The 21,322-nt window shown below is 39.5% G+C and overlaps 1 protein-coding gene across 3 annotated transcripts in view; it reads left to right on the top strand.

The window, feature by feature from the left end:
• The window catches only part of KHDRBS2 (KH RNA binding domain containing, signal transduction associated 2), a 628,896-nt gene that overhangs the window by 381,655 nt on the left and 225,919 nt on the right, over positions 1 to 21,322 (top strand). For all 3 annotated transcript variants that reach the window (XR_014711102.1, XM_084624771.1, XM_084624770.1), the window contains 2 exons: positions 12,570 to 12,697; positions 19,495 to 19,690. Coding sequence is in view for 2 of the 3 variants with exons in the window: in XM_084624771.1 (XP_084480897.1) it covers positions 12,570 to 12,697; positions 19,495 to 19,690 (324 nt within the window). In the remaining variant the exon portion in view is untranslated. The remainder of the gene's footprint in view (positions 1 to 12,569; positions 12,698 to 19,494; positions 19,691 to 21,322) is intronic.

Raw genomic sequence — 21,322 nt, 5'->3', positions numbered from 1 at the left:
GGGTTATCATGAAAAGACTTCACAGAAGTGTGTCTAATGGAGGCATGTGAATAAAGAAAGGGACTTCTGTGTGAGGAGTCAAAAATGAAAGATGGAGAGTAGGAGTACAAGAAGAAAGAGTTGGTTGAAGCCAGCTGGTCTGCACTGATATATTTTTTTTTAAAATGGAATAACATGCTCTGAAAACAAATCACAAATACTTGTACAGTCAGTTGACTACATACAGACAAACTAGCATACATCATATTTTTAAGTTGTAAGGTGCTGTCATCACCTCACTGCTCCTCTAGCCACAGCTCTGCTCAATTTACATCCCTTGGTTTGGTGTCCCAGTTTCCTTGCTTACCCCTGTCTCTTCCGTCAGCTAAATCTTTAAGGTCTCCACTCTCAGAGATCCTATAGTTTCAGTCACAAATTGTTCAGATCAAGGCAGAAATTACTGAGTGAAATTCAGTGGTGTATTATGCAGGAAGCCATACTAGGAGATCACAATGATCACTCCTGGCCTAACATTTATGAATTTCTCCCTCCTCCTCTTCCTATTTTCATTGTCTCTCAAATGTCGTTTTGTCTCGTATCTCTGTTAGTTGAAGTTAGGAAAATTCAGACTAGAAATAAGGTACACATTTGATAATTAACCATTGGAATAGATTACCAATGATATGATATTTTTTCCATCACTTGTAGTCTTTAAAATGAGACAGGATGTCATTCTGAAACATGCACTGTAGTTCAACAAGAGGCTTGATGCAGGAATTAATGACTAAGGTTCTGGGGCCTCTGTTATGCAGGATGTCAGACTAGATGACCACTTCTGGCCTCAAGACATATTAATCTAACAGTAGTTGCAGCATCTGGGACCTCCCTTCTCATCAGCCATCTGAAGAGCAACAGTGGTAGCCACACATCCCTCCCTAGCCATCTGTGGAGCAGAAGCATCTTGGGCCCACTCAATAGCAAAGGAAGATGAATAATAGGGCCTCTTATCTCCAGGTGGATATCTGAGCACCTGGGGTGAGGGGGGGCTCCTTGAAAACCCCTTTAGGAGTAGATGGCCTCATCATCCTTCAAGCATACTCTGTATTAATATCATTGATGCCCTTACATGATCCCACAGCTGGCAGACCTAGGCACGGGCCTCTTGTTCCTAATGGTTAATCCAGAACCGCTATATGACTGGGGAGGCTGGCTGACTTAGATGGCACAATATAACCATCAGCAGGAGGAGCTGAAGTCAGCTTCAGAAGTCAGCTCTAAGGCAATGTGTGTCTTTGGGCCTGTGGGTAAGTGGAGAGGGCAAAGGTGAAAAATGAAGCAAAGCTGAGGTTAATCTCTGAAATTTGATTTTGATTGCAGAAAGGTTTTCAAATGTAATATGAGATTAAACTAGTGAGAGACATAAAGGGTAACATGAAAATAGTCTACCAATACAGTAGAAGCAAGAGGAAGACCAAGGCCAGAGAAGGCCCATTACTCAATAAGGGGGAAAGACAATAACAGAAAATGTGGAAATGGCGGAAGTGCTAAATGACTTTTTTGTTTCAGTTTTCACCAAAAAGGTTAGTAGTGATCAGACATCTAACATAGTGAATGCAGTGAAAATGAGGTAGGATCTGAGGCTAAAAATGGAAAGAAGTTAAAAAATACTTAGACAAGTTAGATGTCTTCAAGTTGGCAGGTCTGCTAAAATATATCTTAGAATACTTAAGGACCTCACTGAGGAGATGAATGAGCCATTCGCAATGATCGTTGAAAACTCATGGAAGGCAGGAGAGATTCCAGAGGACTGAAAGAGGGCAAATATAGTGTCAGTCTATAAAAAGGGGAATAGCAATCAATTTGCAACCACCTAGATGATGATAAGGTGAAAAGTAAGAGCCAACATGCATTTGTCAAGAACCAATCATGTCAGATCAACCTAATAGCTTTCTTTGACAGAGTAAAAAACTTTGTGGATAGTGGTGAAGTGGTAGATGTGGTATATTTTGACTTTAGTAAGGCTTTTAATATTGTCTTGCATGACCTTCTCATAAACAAACTAGGGGAATATAGCCTAGATGGAGCTACTATAAGGTGGTTGCATAACTAGTTGGAAAACTGTTCCCAGAAAGTAATCAGTAGTTCACAGTCAAGCTGGAAGGGCATATTGATTGGAGTCCCACAGGGATCAGTTCTGGGTCCGGTTTGGTTCCATATCTTCATCTATGATTTAGATAATGCCATATAGAGAGAACACTTATAAAGTTTGTGGACAATACCGAGTTGGGAGGGATTGCAAGTGCTTTGGAGGATAGGATTAAAATTCAAAATGATCTGGACAAACTAGAGAAATGGTCTGAAATAAATAAGATGAAAAACAATAAGGACAAATGCACAGTATTCCACTGAGGAAGGAACAATCAATTGAACACATACAAAATGGTAAAGGGATCTGGGGGTTCTAGTCACAAGCTAAATATGAGTCTACAGTGAAACACTGTTTCAAAAAAAGCGAACATCATTCTGGGAAGTATCAGCAGGAGAGTTGTACGCAAGACACGAGAAGTAATTCTTCCACTGTACTTCACACTTATAAGACGTCAGTGGATTATTGTGTCCAGTTCTGTGTGCCACATTTTAGGAAAGGTGTGGACAAATTGGAGAAAGTCCAGAGGAGAGCAACAAAAATTATTAAAGATCTGGAAAATGTGACCTATGAGGAAAGATTGAAAAACTTGGGTTTGTTTGGTCTGGAGAAGAGAAGACTGCGGGGGGGCGGCGGCATAGTTTTCAAGTATATAAAAAGGTTCTTACAAGGAGGAGGGTGAAAAATTGTTCTCCTTAACCTCTGAGGATAGCACAAGAAGCAATGGGCTTTAATTACAGCAAGGGAGGTTTAGGTTGGACATTAGGAAAAACTTCCTGACTGTAATAATCTTCTGAGCAGATATTTAAATGCATTATTTAGTTTAAAAATTAATCATTTTGAATATCAGTACTACTTGAGGCTCCTTTAGCTCTGTTGTAGCAATGACTAATCTCATATTGCTGGACCAAATTTCATGGAAATACCCACACAGAACTTGCATTCAAGACATTGGCAACTTCCCTCTCACTGCTGAGAAGCAAGATGTCACCTCTCCCTTCCTTGATGCCTGTAAAGTATGGTGTCCTGTGCTGACGATGCCAGGCATATTTAATTGTGCATGCTTAAAGAGAAAAACGACATCCACACTAGAGTTAGTGCAGTCTGTGGCAAGCTGACAAATCCCCCAGCTGTCAAAATGAAGCATACATGACTCTGGCTTATATCTGCTTGCATTCTGCCGATAGGCATTTATAGGCGCAAACTCATTGGTCAAAACACGTTCTGATGGAGACTGAGATGTGTATCGTCTGTTTTATGTGGGTTTGATCTTTAATTTTATCCCACAGACAGACAGTAAGCAGGTAAACACTCACTATTTTTTGTTTGTGTTGTGTGTGAAGTGGCACAATATTTATTAGTGTGGGTTATGCCGAGGGCCCTACCAAATTCATGGCCGTGAAAAACATGTCACTGACCATGAAATCTGATCTCTCTCATGAAATCTGGTGTTTTGTGTACTTTTACCCTAGAACAGCATTTCTCAAACTGGGGTTCGTGACCCAAAAGGGGGTAACAAGGTTATTGTATGGTGGTTGTGGTATTGCCACCCTTACTTCTGCACTGCCTTCAGAACTGGATAGCCAGAGATATGGGAGATTGTCCCTTTTGGGGAGGGGGTCATCATTGGGTTTACATGTTTATATTTTGTTGTTTTTAGATACATATTCATGGTTTGTTACAACACTGCGAAATTTAAAATGTAAATATCTGAAAGCTTGAAATTCAATATTTTTAAAATGCGATGACCATGAAATTTACAAAAAATGGACTGTGATTTTGGTAGGACCAGGCCCCTTTCACCTAGTAGTTGAAATGCAGTTTTTGTCCTGAGCTCAGGAGCTTATATTCATGTTTTTGACTATTTTTTGGAGTACTTGTCTGCATGTACTCCGACTGCTTTTACATAAGTGCTGACATATATGATCAACTGTACAGAGGCATGTGGCACTAATGTGATACGACAGTCAGAGAAGAGGACATTTGGCAGAAGGATCATCATTTGTGGTGCTCTGCAGGCTGTCCATCTAAATCCACCGTTACCTGGCACCTATGTTCTAGCAAAATAATTGGACCAATCTGGGAATCGGCATAATGCCATCCTAACAGATGGGCATGAGTGTAGGTAACCAAAATACCAGACATACACATTAAATATGCCTTGAGAGAGCATGAGTCTTGTCTAGGGATATGAAAACAGCTGTCTACTTTTAGCTTCTCTGTGTGTTGTTAAGGTCATATGCTACCACTTGGATACCATGCAAGTTGGGCTAAAACCAGCTCCCACAGTTCTGCTGAACTTTGTATTCATTTTTTGGCTGGATGAGATATCTCAACCACAGAGGTATCGGATATTATATCTTGAGCCTTCAATTATTATTAAAGACATGGAGTGTAAAGTTGTATTGAACAATTGCAGCTATGCTGATTCCAAATTTTGTAATTGATCTCTATTGCAAAAGAAACAGATGCAAATTTGTATGTGGAAAAATCAAGCATAAAGGTGATTCAGTCTTATAAAGCTTTTATTACATTTTGTTTCTCTGTGAAAATGAAATCCCGTTCTATCAAAACATTTATTCTTTACAACATGAAAAGTCCATTCATCTCATGCTTCAGGTAAAGACAGGGTTGAATTTAACATTGCTAGTTTGTCAATGGTGTACGCTTAAAACTTTAACGTGTAATAAAAAAGCTAGTGCCGACAAATTTTTTGTAATATATTACCTTCCAAAGGTTCAGAAGTCTAGTAAAGTTAGAATACACACCTGTACCTTCCAGATTTGGGACTTTGGACTGTGGTTGTGGGGTCCCCCGCTGGGGCACTATAGAAAATAAGTAAATGCAATCAAAGTAAAATAAATTAACCTTCTCCTCCAATTCTAAGTTGTCACTGCAGTTAATTGAACAGTACAGTGCTTTCATGTGACAAATAAAGGATACATGAGGTGTCAGCTACTCCAGCACTCCAAATTTTGTAGCTCTTATCTACAGGAGGCCCCAAGGCCACAGAGGGAGTTAAAGGGAATATTCTTTGCTAAGCTGCATGTACAGATTAATTGAAAGGCTTATCCTTCAAAGAATTGCCCATGATGTCTGATCACTGCACATCTGAAGTGAAGGAGATTTACCCAAAGATGGTGGGACAGGTAGGACTGATATACTGAATTGATGATATCCTGAGAGTAGAACAAGCAGATTTTAGATAAAACCATAAGACCTGTGATAACTGCTGGCACTCACCACCTACATCAAGAATGGCTTCCCGTCCAGGCAGAGATAGATGCAGAAATCCTAGATTTTACTGCTGCATATGACACAATCTGGCCTACAAACTGTCATTGGTCCACAGCCATGACAATCCACTTTGTAGGAGCTATTGCTGAAAAGCCATCAGCTCCATATTTTGTTTGTTTGTTTTTGTCTTCCAAATAAACAGCACCTGGAAGTCCAAGACCAATGGTCTGCCTCAGGGCTCAGTTCTAGCACTGACACTTGTCAACCTCTTTACAAGTGGCCTTCCCTGCACCACTGTGAGGAGTTTTATTTACACAGACATCTGTTCAACAGTACAGGAGCAGGATTTCAGTCATGTAGAAGAAGTCCTGATGCTGACATGAAGATGGCCCATTATTGTAAAAGATGGAGACTTAAACCTAATACCAAAAAGTTTCCCGTTGCTTCCATCTATGCCACATAAAGGCCTACAAACATCTTAACATCTTTGTGAATGGACACAGCTGGACCATGACCAAATACCTGTGTATCTATTTGTTAAACTGGACTGTACCCTAACTTTCAAGGAACACCTACTAAAACCTCACTGAAAATAAAGACAAGGAACAACCTGATCAGCAAACTAGCCAGTTCCACATGAGGAGCCAATGTGCAGCGTCTAAGACATTCTGAGCTTACCTTGTGCAATTATTTGGTATTGTGCTCCTCCAGTGTGGCATAGCTCTCTTCACCTGGGACTAGTAGACATGCAGCCTACTGACACCATACGTATAACAGGTACCATGAGACATAACAACCTGGCCTGACTGCTGGTTCTGTCCAACATCAACTCCCCCTGCTTTACTGCCATGATGGGGTGGTTCTTGCCCCCCTGAATTTCATACCAGAGGTCTGCTTACAGTGCACACCTCAGCCTCAGATGGAGCTCTTAACTGCAACACAGCTTGAGGGTGATATGTGATGAGTTCTGTGCTCCCAGCTTCCCCCTTGGGACAGGGAGTTTTTTTTTATAAACAGGGGCAGGATGATTAAGATAACAAAAGGCTTGTCATTAAATTAAAGATCCTTAGATGATCCTGAAAGCATTGCCAGGCACTCCAGTTAAAAGATGGGAAACAAAGGGGAGGAAAAAATGGTCAGTTTTCACAATGGAGAGAGGTAAATAGTGGTGTCCTCCGGGGGTCGGTACGAGAACAAGTGCTGTTCAATATATTCATAAATGATCTAGAAAAAGTGGTAAACAGTGAGGTGGCAAAATTTGCAGATGATTCAAAATTACTCAAGATAGTTAAGTCCCAGGCAGACTGCGAAGAGTTACAAAGGGACCTAACAAAACCGGTGACTGAACAACAAAATGGCAGGTGAAATTCAATGTTGATAAATGCAAAAGTAATGCACATGGCAAAATATAATCCCAACTATACATACAAAATGGTGGGGTCTAAATTAGCAGTTACCAGTCAAGAAAGAGATCTTGGAGTCGTTGTGGATTGTTCTCTGAAAACATCCACTCAATGTGAAGTGGCAATCAAAAAGGGTAACAGAATATTGGGAATCATTAGGAAAGGGATAGATAAGAAGACAGAAAATATCATATTGTCTCTATATACATCCATGATATGCCCACATATTGAATACTGCATGCAGATTTGGTCACCCCATCTGAAAAAATCTATATTGGATTTGGAAAAGATACAGAGAAGGGCAACAGAAATTATTAGGGGTATGGAACAGCTGCCGTATGAGGAAAGATTAAAAAGACTGGGACTTTTCAGCTTAGAAAACAGATGACTAAGGGAGGATATGATTGAGGGCTATGAAATCATGAATGGTCTGGAAAAATAGAAAAAAGGAAATGTTATTTACTCCTTCACATAATACAAGATCTAGGGTAACCCAATGAAATTTATAGGCAGCAGATTTAAAACAAAAGAAAGTTTTTCTTCACAGTCAACCTGTGGAATTATTTGCCAGGGGATGTTGTGAAGACCAAAACTATAACAGGGCTCAAAAAAGAACTAGATATGTTCATGGAAAATAGGTCCATCAATGGCTATTAGCCTGGACGGGCAGGGATGCAACACCAGGTTCTGGGTGTCTCTAGCCTCTGATTGCCAGAAGCTGGGAGTGGATGATGGGATCGATCACTCGATGATTACCTGTTCTGTTCATTCCCTCTGAAGCCCCTGGCATTGGCCACTGTTGGAAGACAGGATGCTGGGCTAGATGGACCCTTGCCCAGTATGGCCATTCTGATCTTATATATAACCCAAATGTATCTGTCCCCGCTATATCACACTAGACCCCACTCCCCTCCCAGAGCTGGGATAGAACAGGGTCTCTCTCTCCACAGAGTTAGTAAAAAAAAAAGTAAGAATATACATTAAAATTTTAAACCTAACCAGCGTCCGTTAAGTGACCTGCCAACAGATGTCAGAACATGTTAGTATTAGAGCTGAGTGAATCTAATATTTATTAAATTTTCTTTCTTTTATGTCGGAATTAGATACAGTGCTCCTGTCAGCTAATTTGTTAGTTATTATCTGCAGAATTTGTTACTTAAAGCAAGACATGCAACATGTATCTCTGTTTAAGGATGCGTTTAATCCACTGAGCCACCATCTTTGCTCAAGACACCCTGTTTGGACAATTTCCCCAGTGGTTCTCAACCTTTCCAGACTACTGTACCCCTTTCGGGAGTCTGATTTGTCTTGCATGCCCGAGGTTTCACCTCACTTTAAAACTACTGGCTTACAAAATCAGACAAAAAAAATACAGAAGTGTCACAGCACTCTATTACTGAAATATTGCTTACTTTCTCATTTTTACCATATAATTATAAAATAAGTCAATTGGATTATAAATATTGTACTTACATTTCAGTGTACAGTATATAGAGCAGCATAAACAAGTCATTGTCTGTATGAAATTTTAGTTTGTACTGACTTTGCTAGAGGTTTTTATGCAGCCTGTTGTAAAACTAGACAAATATCTAGATGAATTGATGTACCTCTGGCAGACCTCTGTGTACACGCACCCTTGATTGAGAACCCCTGCACTAAGGAATCTCAATATCTCTACCTGGTGGCCTACTTGATGTCAAGAATAAGTTTCAAACAAAGCCAATGCCTATCTTGTGACAGCCTCCTGGTTTTACCTTCCACACCATCTTTATGTAAAGCTCAATCACTTCAGATGGGCAGTGATCAGATGTGCTGCTAATGACTATATGTGGTGCCTTTGTGATTCCCTGCTTTGCTGTTGTGGCCATTTAGAAGATGTAGGCCACATACATGCAGGCTGCACCCATTGGCAAGGGTGGGCTGGTTCCCTCTTCCTTCAGCTATGGAATGGTTAAGACAGCTGAAAGGAATATGCAATGGAGCCCTGAAGCTGTTATAAGTTATTCTGGAAGCTGGCAGGCCCCATCATAGCCTAGGAATATAGGCAGTGCAAATCCATCTTTCCCTTTTTCTCCTATTTCTCTGCTGAGCACAAGAATGGAATAACACAGAATTGGTCACTAAATGTGTATGTAAACATGTTGCTCTCTATTGGCTGTATAAAGCTGCAAAAGAATATTCTGTAGCTAAGAGGGGCTTTTTATTGGCTTGTGCAATAGGGGTCTGTGTTTTTGGAGATGTAAGACTAGATTTCTATTCCTGGCTCTAAAGGTGTTTAATTTATTGTGGCGAAGTGACAGCCTCTTCACATTTAAGTCTGACTTTATGATTTTGCTCCCCTTATACCTAATACACTAGATTGCGATACTTCTCTTACAAATTGTTTAAAACCTCCATATTTAGGCCAGCTGTAAAATGAGGCTACTGATGCTTAATTTTGTAAAGGTCTTTGAGATCTGAAGATGAAATAGCTCTGTACAAAGCATTATTTCTTAGACACTTTTTTCAACATAGTATAAGGCTAAGAGAGGTGAAGTGACTTGGCTCCTAGGTACTAGTAGATAGGTGTTTGCAGAATCAAGAGCTCTGCGTGCTAGTCTAGTTTTACCAATATTTATAGTGAAAGGTAGGCTAGACTGCACATGCATGCATGGCTAATTTAGGTGTGTAGTGAATGTGAGTAATAGTATCTTATTAGGTGCAGACTGAATAAAAGAGAGGTTTGGGGAATCTCTCAGTGTGCAAGATTCAAGATCTACTAAGATTTTTTTTTAAAATCTGCAAAGAGGTTTGGTTGAGTTTTAGGTACGTGCTTTGATTGGTTCTTATTTAATTTAAATGGGTTCACATGTTCTTAGCTGTGATGTGATTATCAAATAAATTATTTTGATAGTTGTAGACAACTGTGTTCATACACTTCATGAGTGAGTGATTGCTAAAGTCAGTGATCAAACATTCATGTATTTTTCCTATCAATCCACATATAGACATTTATGTGGCCTGATTTACAGAAATACTGAGTCCTTTTGAATGTGCTGGAATTTTCAGCACCTTTGAAAGTCAAGGTACCCGTGTAGAAGCCTAAGTATTCAGGTTTCTAGTGTTTAAGCAAATGTCCATCATTTCTATCATAAAGTAGATGGTACTCTTATTATCGTTCTTAGTGAGACAGACTGACTGGACATCTGTAATATTTTACGGATATAAACAACATGGATCTATCAGGAAAAGATATAGATTAAATTAGATTATCAGAGAAGAGATTTCACAATTAGTGGAAAAAAGACTAGTATCGGACAAAATACCTGTCACTCGGGAGTCTATTTTCATGTGGTTGTGAGGGTTTTCTAAAATGCTATATAAAGTATGTAAATACCTCATTATTCTTTGTTCAGTACAGGTATGTCTTATGTGCAACATTTTGTGTTCACTCTTGTATATACACTTGGGATTAGGTGTATCTGATTCATCAGCAGCATAATTTTTCCTCAAATGCTAGGCACTGAACTCAGCTACAATTAAATATTCAGCAGATACTCTATTGCTAGCTGGACTCATGTACTAGTTATGAAAGATTAATTCAGTGCTAAATTCCTATTTAATGAGGGAGTTGAAGTAAGCATCACAGTCTAAAATTTCAGACTTCAGGTTTAGAAGATTACATTTTTATTAGGCTTTGTAAAGGGCACACATGATAAATGATCTCTGTAGAATTTCTAACTTTTAAAATCACTCTCTTTCAGGATATCCTTCCAAATACATTAGCTACAGGTTTTGATACCAGTTGAGTTGAGGAGCTTTCTTTTTGCACAGCTATGTCTCTTGGTAGGGATACTTTTAAGCAGTATCCCAGAATGTGTCAGCTTCCCTGCCTCACTGTCTTTTCCATTCCTTCTATCCCAACTTGCCTTTTATTTTGGATAAGGTTAATTCATGTTTGTGCTTGAGACCCCTCAGCATTTCTCTGGGAATTCAGGAGCAAACCAAATAGTCTATGTTGATGTCTTAATGTTGAAATAAACTGTCATCATCACAAGTGGTTAGCATAACATTACTCAATGGACAGTGGAAGATGTCTGGTTATATCTGTAAATGTTACCTGTTGGATGCTATATGTAGTTTTCCTACCATCTACTACACAGCAGGTTGATCTAGCAGGATGCTTTGGTGCAATACCACTAATGACATAATGAGGGAACACTGTGCAATAAGATTTGGGGCACGGTGTCACCTGCCAACCATTATTTGGGCTTGATTTTAATAATAATAGTAAAAGGATGTTTTCCTTTAAAGTTAGAATTCCATTAATATGTTTTATTATAGTGCTGCTCACTGGAAATTTAGTGTTAGATTGTGTTCTGGGGTACAATCTCTTACAAGGAAGTAAGAATCCCCCTTATGTCCCTAAGCAGACTACCTAGATCTTGGCTCCAAACTCTCAGGAATAGAGGAGGGCTACAGGATGGCTTACTCCCTCCTTGGATGGTAGGCAAGGCTAGTGTGGGGAAGGGTAGGGAAGGAGCAGAGTCCTGGTTCCATGTGTCTATTGGCTGGCTTGTGGATCTCAGTCAGTGAATGGAGTACTAATTATGTACACAAATGACTGAGAGGATTTTTTTTTAACCTCTGCTAAAAAGAAGTGTCACTTGTGGTATACTCCAGGCTGTGTTTTCTGATCCTCATATGCCAGTCAATGCTGTTATTTGTCAGATCAGTTGCTTCCTCAAGGATGGAAAAACTGGAGGGTTGAAATTCAATAATCTTTTCTGGTTTGAAATACTAATTAACTGTTGCACACTCTATTGTCAGAAAGCCAGCAACTGCATTAGAATTTTATACTCTTAGCAGCAAGCAGAAGAGTTAGCTACAAAAGCAAGGTTAGAGAAAAAGGGAATTCTGCTTAAGACTAAGAAAATAAATACCGTGGACTAAATAAAAAATGTCTGTGATGGCCATGTTATGTAATATTGTATCAGTAAAAACTGAAATTCATTTGATCTGCTTACTATCCAGAAAAAGCTAGGAATGCTGTGGAGTTGGTTCTCTAAGATTTCAGCTAAGTGGGTCTTTCTTGTATCATGAGATACGAGTTTATTACTTCGCAGTGCCATTTCTGTGCTCTAAAGAGAGCTCAATTTAGCTCTCCTGCTAAGAAGATATATGGAGTAACATAAAGTCTGTTTTTACTCAGGAGAAAAATTAAGTAAAGATGTATGGAAGTGGAGGTTCAACTTAATACTCCTACATTCACTGGTAGGCATGATTAAATTATCAGTTAGGTTGATCCAATTTAATTTGCCAGGGAATAATGTCAAAATGGAGTCTGTGTTTTGGAATAGATAGTAGAAGACAGGGATTTTTAAAAATAAGCAATTAAGAAATACCCCAGAAATGATGTATATTACTAGATTTTTTATGCCACTACACTATTTGAGATCAGCACCATAGTATGTGAACACCCTTTTACATTTGTCCTTCATACGCGGTAGCTCTCAAAAGACAGATTTACAATCCGTGATAAGTAATGTGTAAGTAACTTTGTGAACACATTTACATCAATGCTCCCAAGTATTAGAAGCTACATGCACAGCCCCCAGATATATACACAAATCAGGGACAGGTAGTTGTTGCACATATAATTTCTATCATTTCAGCACACGTGATAGTGCCAGGAAACTGCAACAGAAGTGATTTGCATGTGCAAAGGTGAATGTGACCACAAAGAGTTTAGGTTTAGGATGGTTTTACAGGAAGGCCAAATCTACACACCAAAACCTCAGACAGTTCTGTCTTCTAACTTTCAGGACTACAATGATGAAATCCGTCAGGAGCAGTTGAGAGAATTGTCGTACTTGAATGGTTCTGAAGATTCAGCACGTGGACGGGGCATTCGTGGAAGAGGAATCCGGGTACCACCTGCAGCTCCATCAAGGTACTTTGTTCTCTTATGCAGCCTGTTGAAACACACATGCTCTTTATAATCTGATTATTAACATAGTCAGTAAGCCAAAATATATTTCTCCTCAACACTGGTATGTGGTTGTTTCAGTCCCAAGTCTATGACCCACAATTCACAGATGTTAGGGCCATAATGCTGCCAGAGTCTTGCTGTGCCAGTGTATCTGGATGTGGAAGAATCATCCAAGGTAAGTTTCAGAGTAACAGCCGTGTTAGTCTGTATTCGCAAAAAGAAAAGGAGTACTTTCAAGTTGCAGTGGGGGAGGTTTAGGTTGGATATTAGGAAAAACTTTTTCACTATGAGGGTGGTGAAACACTGGAATGCGTTACCTAGGGAGGTGGTAGAATCTCCTTCCTTAGAGGTTTTTAAGGTCAGGCTTGACAAAGCCCTGGCTGGGATGATTTAACTGGGAATTGGTCCTGCTTCGAGTAGGGGGTTGAACTAGATGACCTTCTGGGGTCCCTTCCAACCCTGATATTCTGTGATTCTATGATTCTATGACTTGTGGCACCTTAGAGACTAACCAATTTATTTGAGCATAAGCTTTCCTGAGCTACAGCTCACTTCAGCGGATGCATACTGTGGATGAAGTGAGCTGTAGCTCATGAAAGCTTATGCTCTAATAAATTGGTTAGTCTCTAAGGTGCCACAAGTACTCCTTTTCTTCATCCAAGGTAAGGGATTTCTCCAATGACAGAGTCAGTTTCGCTATTACAGGCAGCATGGCTGGAGCTAACTTAAGTCCTGTTGAGTCCCAACTAACAGATAATCATCTTGGGGTATTGACAGCAGGTGTAACTCAGAGCAGCCTTACTAGAGTATGCAGCCTGCTCCAGACTGAGCAAAATGAAGGACTCTCTTTGCGCGCGCGCGCAGAGACACACACACACACACACACACACAAACACACACTGCAGTGTGAGCTGTTTATCTGTATTGGAAGGTCTGAGACATTATCACTGCAAATTCACTAATGGATTAAATGAATACATTCTGTGCTACATTGTTATGCATTGTTAATTCCGTAAAGGATAACATTATTAAACAAATAATGTTATTTACAGTATATAGTATCAGTTCTAATTGGATTAGCTAAAATTTGTGTCCTACACTGGCTTGCACAATCCTTACAAGTATTACCTGATTCTCTATGATATTTTCATGTTTTCACTGTAACTATATATCACTCTGACTTTGCTCACAAGGCCACTATATGTTTTAACTTGTATTGCTCCTTAAGACCCACTTCCACACTTAAGCCCACAGGAAATTAGCCATCTAAAGCAATACTTTAACCCAGGTTGACCCCTGTACCTACATAAATTCATTTCTGGATGGAGCTTAATATAGGTCTGTTTTTAATTAAAAAACAAGCAAGCAAGAAAAGAAACTTCAACCTCCTGCATCCATCATGTTGTTGACTAATATTCATTAATCCATTTATTTGATTTATGTTGTCCATGTCCTTTGTTCCCCAAAGGTCCCCATACTGTTTGTTACTCTCCCTTCAGTTCATTAGGGGGAGGGATCACATTTAAATATCCATATTGTGAGACACTTAGCACACTCTTACACATGATAAAATACTAAATTATATTGATTTTTTTCTCAAAGCGTTGCATTTATTAAGGTCTGCCTCCTCCAGCTCATATCACTGTAGTTGGGATACTGTACCATTAGAGCAGACCTCTTAGAACATAAGAACGGCCATACTTGGTCAGACCAAAGGTCCATCCAGCCCAGTATCCTGTCTACCAACAGTGGCCAATGCCAGGTGTCCCAGAGGGAGTGAACCTAACAAGTAATGATCTAGTGATCTCTCTCCTGCCATCCAGCTCCACTCTCTGACAAACAGAGGCTGGGGATACCATTCCTTACCCATCCTGGCTAAGAGCCATTAATGGACTTAACCTCCATGAATTTATCCAGTTCTCTTTTAAACCTTGTTATAGTCCTAGCCTTCACAACCTCCTCAGGCAAGGAGTTCCACAGGTTGACTGTGCCCTGAGTGAAGAAGAACTTCATTTTATTTGTTTTAAACCTGCTACACATTAATTTCATTTGGTGACCCCTAGTTCTTATATTATGGGAACAAGTAAATAACTTTTCCTTATTCACTTTCTCCACACCACTCATGATTTTATATACCTCTATCATATCCCCCCTTAGTCTCCTCTTTTCCAAGCTGAAAAGTCCTAGCCTCTTTAATCTCTCCTCATATGGGACCCGTTCCAAACCCCTAATCATTTTAGTTGCCCTTTTCTGAACCTTTTCTAATGCCAGTATATCTTTGTAGAGATGAGGGGACCACATCTGCATGCACTATTCAAGATGTGGGCGTACCATGGATTTATATAAGGGCAATAAGATATTCTCCTTCTTATTCTATATCTCTTTTTTAATGATTCCTAACATCCTGCTTGCTTTTTTGACTGCAGCTGCACACTGTGTGGATGTCTTTAGAGAACTATCCACGATGACTGCAAGATCTTTCTCCTGATCAGTTATAGCTAAATTAGCCCCCATCATATTGTATGTATAGTTGGGGTTATTTTTTTCCAATGTGCATTACTTCACATTTATCCACATTAAATTTTGTTTGCCATTTTCTTGCCCAATCTCTTAGTTTTGTGAGAACTTTTTGAAGTTCTTCACAGTCTGCTTTGGTCTTAACTATCTTGAGCAGTTTAGTATCATCTGCAAACTTTGCCACCTCACTGTTTACCCTTTTCTCCAGATCATTTATGAATAAGTTCAATAGGATTTGCCCTAGGACTGACCCTTGGGGAACACCACGAGTTACCACTCTCCATTCTGAAAATTTACCATTTATTCCTACCCTTTTTTCCCTGTCTTTTAACCAGTTCTCAGTCCATGAAAGGATCTTCCCTCTTATCCCATGACAACTTAATTTACAGAAGAGCCTTTGATGAGGGACAAAGGCTTTCTGGAAATTTAAGTATACTGTGTCCACTGGATCCCCCTTGTCCACATGTTTGTTGACCCCCTAATAGATTATTAACTCTCATAGATTAGTAAGACATGATCTCCCTTTACAGAAGCCATGTTGACTTTTGTGCAACAATTTATGTTCTTCTGTGTGTCTGACAAGGAGGGCGAATGTGTCTGCTGAGGAGGGTGAATGCCCCATCTGACCTCTTTCTGGACTGTTCCAATATCTCTTCTCTGTCCTGTATTATATGGAAACAACACCACCATTTTTTCTGCATTTTTTCTGCAGATTTTTGCCCCTGCCATTGAAAATGTGAAGTGAGCATATTAAGATCTTGCTTCTCATAGTATTCCTTTGATTTGACTAAGAGGCAGCAAAAAGGACATGAATTTTCAGTTATTTTAAAGGATATTGTTAAATGGTTTAACTTGCAAAATTCACCTTTCCCCACTACTGCAATCTGGTGAGGGGTATTTTTCCAGGCTTTAAATACAGCTTAAAAGCCCACCATCCTGTCAATAATTTTTTGGACATACAATAGTTACTGTCTATGCAATATTTTTTACATTGTTACTGCAAAGTCACACAAAGGAAACCAAAAGTTAACTACCAAACCCCATTCCCAGGGCAGTGCTGACATAATTGATTCTGTTGATTCACAAACAAGGAAGTAAATAGAGCAGACCCATATTGGCTTTTACTTTATAAAATATGAAGCGGGGCGGGGAGGAAGTCAATGTCTGATAAATTGAAAAGGACTCTAACAGAAAGGGTAAGAACATTTTCAAACTTCTTCTTTTTTGCCTTCACCATGTCCTGTTTGTCGGTGTTGGCAACTCATGTTCTTTGTCTTTCAAGCATACAGATATAAGAAGATAAGAATGGCAATGGTCCATCTAGCCCAGCATCCTGTCTTCCATCAGTGGCCTTGTTCATATTCTCCTTCAGTGTCTCAAACCACCTTTTTTCTGGTCTTCCTCCTAGTCGTCGTCCCGTGATTACTAGATTTTGTACTCTGACCAACATATCCCATGTCTCATCATCTCACATGACCCAACCATCTCAGGTGATACTCCCACAGCTTTTCCATGATGGGGGCTACCTAGATGATATATTGTACCATTTCACTGCATAGCCTATAAGTTGTCTTACATAGCTTCTGCCTTAGCGATCTCATTTCAATGGTGTGAAGTAATTGTTCTTCTCTATTCCTCCTTGGCCAGAATTCCGACCCATTCATCATGGATGGCTTAATCATTTTCAAACTATGAAGAAAATATTGAAAACAATGAATTCAAGTTAAAAAATGAAAAACATTATAACATTTTGGGCAATATCCCTTCAGCAATAGAAATTAAAATACACAAATGGCAAATTTGAAATGTGGGGCCAGATCCTCAACTGCTATGAATTAGTGTAGTTCTGTTTACTTCAATGAATGCCCCATGACTTCTTTTAACAAATTTACATCCTACAAATGCCTATTGTATTTTGTAAGGTAGTTTTTCAATGAATAACTCTAAAAATATTTCAGCAAATGAAATAGCTGGACTTCAAGTCATTTGGCAAAGCACAGTAGACTAGAACATGTAAAATCATTGCAGAAAGGTCACACCTACTCAGAATCTACAGTATCAGCAGCAGAAACTTGTAGAAAAACAGGCTCACATGAGATGTAGACATTTAGAATCACACATAGAGCCTCACATGAGATGTAACTTTTTAGGCTCACACATTCTTCATATACAGTTACACAGGGATTAAGGACAAAATTTTCAAATGTATATGCCTAGAGTTAGACATGTAAATCCATATTTAGGGCTCAATCTAGTCCCCCACTGAAGTCAATGGAAAAGCCTCCATTGACGTCATTGGAGCTGGGTCAGTCCTGTAGACACCTAAATAGTAATGGCCTAATTTTTAGAAGTGCTGAGCACCCACCCCCCATTATTTTTCAAGTGTAGACCTAAGTATTATAATAATGATACTTAGCATTTGCAAACCAACCTAATAGCTTTCTAGAGAAATGGTCTGAAGTAAAAAGGATGAAATTCAATAGGGACAAATGCAAAGTGCTCCACTTAGGATGGAGCAATCAGTAACACACATACAAAATGAGAAATGACTGCCTAGGAAGGAGTACTGCAGAAAGGGATCCGGAGGTCCCAGTGGATCACCAGCTAATTATGAGTCAACAGTGTGACATCATTGCAAAAAAAGCAAACACATTCTGGGTTACATTAGGAGTGTTGTAAGCAAGACATGAGACATAAATCTTCCACTCTACTCCATGCTGACAAGGCCTCAACTCAATTATTGTGTCCAGTTTTGAGTGCCACATTTCAGGAAACATGTGGACAAACTGGAAAAAGTCCAGAGAAGAGTAACAAAAATGATTGAAGGTCATGACCTATGAGAGAAGTTTGAAAAAATTGTGTTTGTTTAATCTGGAGAAGAGAAGACTGAGAAGGTAAGTTTGGCGGACAGTCAAGATTTCCCACACTCCACCATAAGCACAGGGTAGAGCAGCCACATTTCAGGAGGGCACTAGGAAGTCGGGGATATGGTTGGTTGGACTCAGGTATGCATACTGCAGTGTGGACGCTGGAGCCCTGGGCCTAGGTTAGAAAATTGTTAACCCTAGGGTTGGTAATCAGTGCAGATGCTCAAGCCCTGGGTTCTCTAACCCAGGGTCATAGAATCATAGAATATCAGGGTTGGAAGGGACCTCAGGAGGTCATCTAATCCAACCCCCTGCTCAAAGCAGGGCAAATCCCCAACTAAATCATCCCAGCCAGGGCTTTGTCAAGCCTGACCTTGAAAATCTCTAAGGAAGGAGATTCCACCACCTCCCTAGGTAACCCATTCCAGTGCTCCACCACTCTCCTAGTGAAAAAGTTTTTCCTAACATCCAACCTAAACCTCCCCACTGCAACTTGAGACCATCACTCCTTGTTCTGTCATCTGGTACCACTGAGAGCAGTCTAGATCCATCCTCTTTGGAACACTCTTTCAGGTAGTTGAAAGCAGCTATCAAATCCCCCCTCATTCTTCTCTTCTGCAGACTAAACAATCCCAGTTCCCTCAGCCTCTCCTCATAAGTCGAGTGCTCTAATAATTTTTGTTGCCCTCCGCTGGACTCTTTCCAATTTTTCCACATCCTTCTTGTGGATGGACACAGTACTCCAGATGAGGCCTCACCAATGTCGAATAGAGAGGAATGATCACGTCCCTTGATCTGCTGGCAATGTCGCTACTTATACGGCCCAAAATGCTGTTAGCCTTCTTGGCAACAGGGGCACACCGTTGACTCACTGGCTTGAGTTCCTCTAACTGTAGGCTTACATTGAAATGTAGACATACCCAATGTGGCTTAAACCTCTGTTTGCCAAGTTTCCCAGCAGTAAAATGAGCATCATAATTATGGCCCACCACTGTAAAGTGCTTTGAGATCTGCAAGTGAAAGGCCTCATTCTTTCCTCACACTATTTTTACATCAGTGCAACTCCACTGTATGTAATGAAATTACTTCTGATTTGCACCAGGGCAAGCGAGAAGGGAATCAGGTGCAAAGGTTGCACAGCCCTAGCAACTTATTACCTTTTCATGAAACCTACTATCATATTCCTTTTTGAGGCATTTTCAGATGTATCCTAAAAACTCTTAGCAGTGTAACTCTCAGGTGCTGCTAAAAGCTTGTGGTATGTGGTGTGTTAAACTGTGATAAGAGAATAAGAGCCTTTAAGATTGGATAACAATTATGTCCTCGGCTCAAGTACATGTCAATATATTAATTTCACATCTTTGTTTCTCTTAGAGGACGTGGGGGTGCAATTCCTCCTCCCCCACCTGGGCGAGGTGCCCAAACACCTAGAGGGACACCAGTGACACGTGGAGCACTCCCAGTTCCTCCTGTAGCTAGGGGCGTTCCAACCCCTCGAGCAAGGGGAACTCCAGCGGTCCCAGGCTACAGACCACCCCCTCCTCCAGCACATGAGGCCTATGAAGAATATGTAAGTAACTGTATATTTTGATAATTGATATGAGCCAAACTGCTTTGGCAACTTACAGGTACCTCTGTATTTGAGGACACTGGGTAGGTCCAATAAATGCCTACTCTGTACCACATACCCTTCACTGGTGGTTATACACTGTGCATGAAAAACTGTGATTTAAGTGACTGGAAATCATTTGATGGTATCTTTTAATTTTACAAGTATTAGCTATGGACAGGAATAGGCTGAGTTATCCCAGTTATCTTTATATTTTCATGGGCGTATGTCTTTGCAATAATTAAATATAAATGAATGGAGATGGGAAAAGCACACAAAGTTATTTCATCAATATATTCTTAAAAGATTGGGCTCATGTGTTGTGAAGACTGATATTCAGTGTTGTCTAAGCATTTAATTTGTGCTATGAAAAAGATGCATTCACTTGTCTTGCTGAGCTGCTTCTACCCCCTTATATGATTTTACAAACATAAAACACTTAGGAATTCTTGACAAAAGGTGTTTTTAAAATGTGTGGTGATATAGCATGCATATAGCACTCTAAATATGTATGCTGATTTCCAGAAATATAAAAAAGAAATCCAGTTGAAAACATATCTGGCCTAGTTTTTATAATTCTAAAAAAAGTTATCCTAAACTTTCAAAGTGGGCTTTTGAAATAACACAAGAAAGGTGGGTGCCTAACAAATGAGCAATATATTTATTCCAAAAAGCATATAAAAGACATTATTTATTGTAGGTTAGTTCTTAAAAAATAGAAGGCTGCACCTTTGTGGAAAAAATAGCAATTTTTGTGTATACTTTTTATGCTTTGGATTACTATTCTTTCATGTTATAGTTTATTGTTTTCTCTATTTGTATTCAAAATTACGAGTATCATGGGTACAAGGAGGACACATGCAAATTCAAACCATCATCAGGAAAACTGAGGCCATAATACATATTTAATAAGGTATTGAAAATAATTATGTTGTAAACATAAGGTCTTTCAAATGATCCTTGTTAATGTTCCCACCTGAAACTATCACAATAACAACAAACACTCAAATAGAGGGAAAGTATTATCAAATATAATGTCTGATTTTTTAAACTACAGTAATTAAAAATGTAATATGAACATTTCTTCCCCATCCAATAGTCGTGATATAGAACTATCAGTAGGTAAATCAATAAGAACATAGTTTATAGACAATTCAGAAATTAGAAAATCTCTGAAATCAGAGGAAGGAAATGTGTAAAAGATATTCAGTGTCATAGAATCATAGAATTACAGAATATCAGGGTTGGAAGCGACCTCAGAAGGTCATCTAGTCCAATCCCCTGCTCAAAGCAGGACCAATCCCCCACTAAATCAATAGAGTGTCAAAACGGTTTACCAGTATCTCATGCACTTTTAGAGTCCAGATAAGCCACAGCCCCTTCAGTCAAGGTGAAAGACTATGTTATTGATTGCAAGTGAGAAATGAGGATCAGTTCTTTGTGTGCTACTACATATACATATTCCACAGCTGGTGAGAGAACATCCAGTGCACTCATTGGAGAATATTTTAGTATGCAGTATCTAATAGGGCAGTGCATGAGCCCATCTTCTTCTCATGCATTCTGAGGATATAAAGGGCAGCGTATGGGGTC

Source organism: Lepidochelys olivacea (assembly GCF_965140295.1).
Source record: "Lepidochelys olivacea isolate rLepOli2 genome assembly, chromosome: 3".
In the NCBI taxonomy this organism is placed as follows: Eukaryota; Metazoa; Chordata; order Testudines; family Cheloniidae; genus Lepidochelys; species Lepidochelys olivacea.
This window is presented reverse-complemented; position numbering and strand designations above follow the sequence as displayed.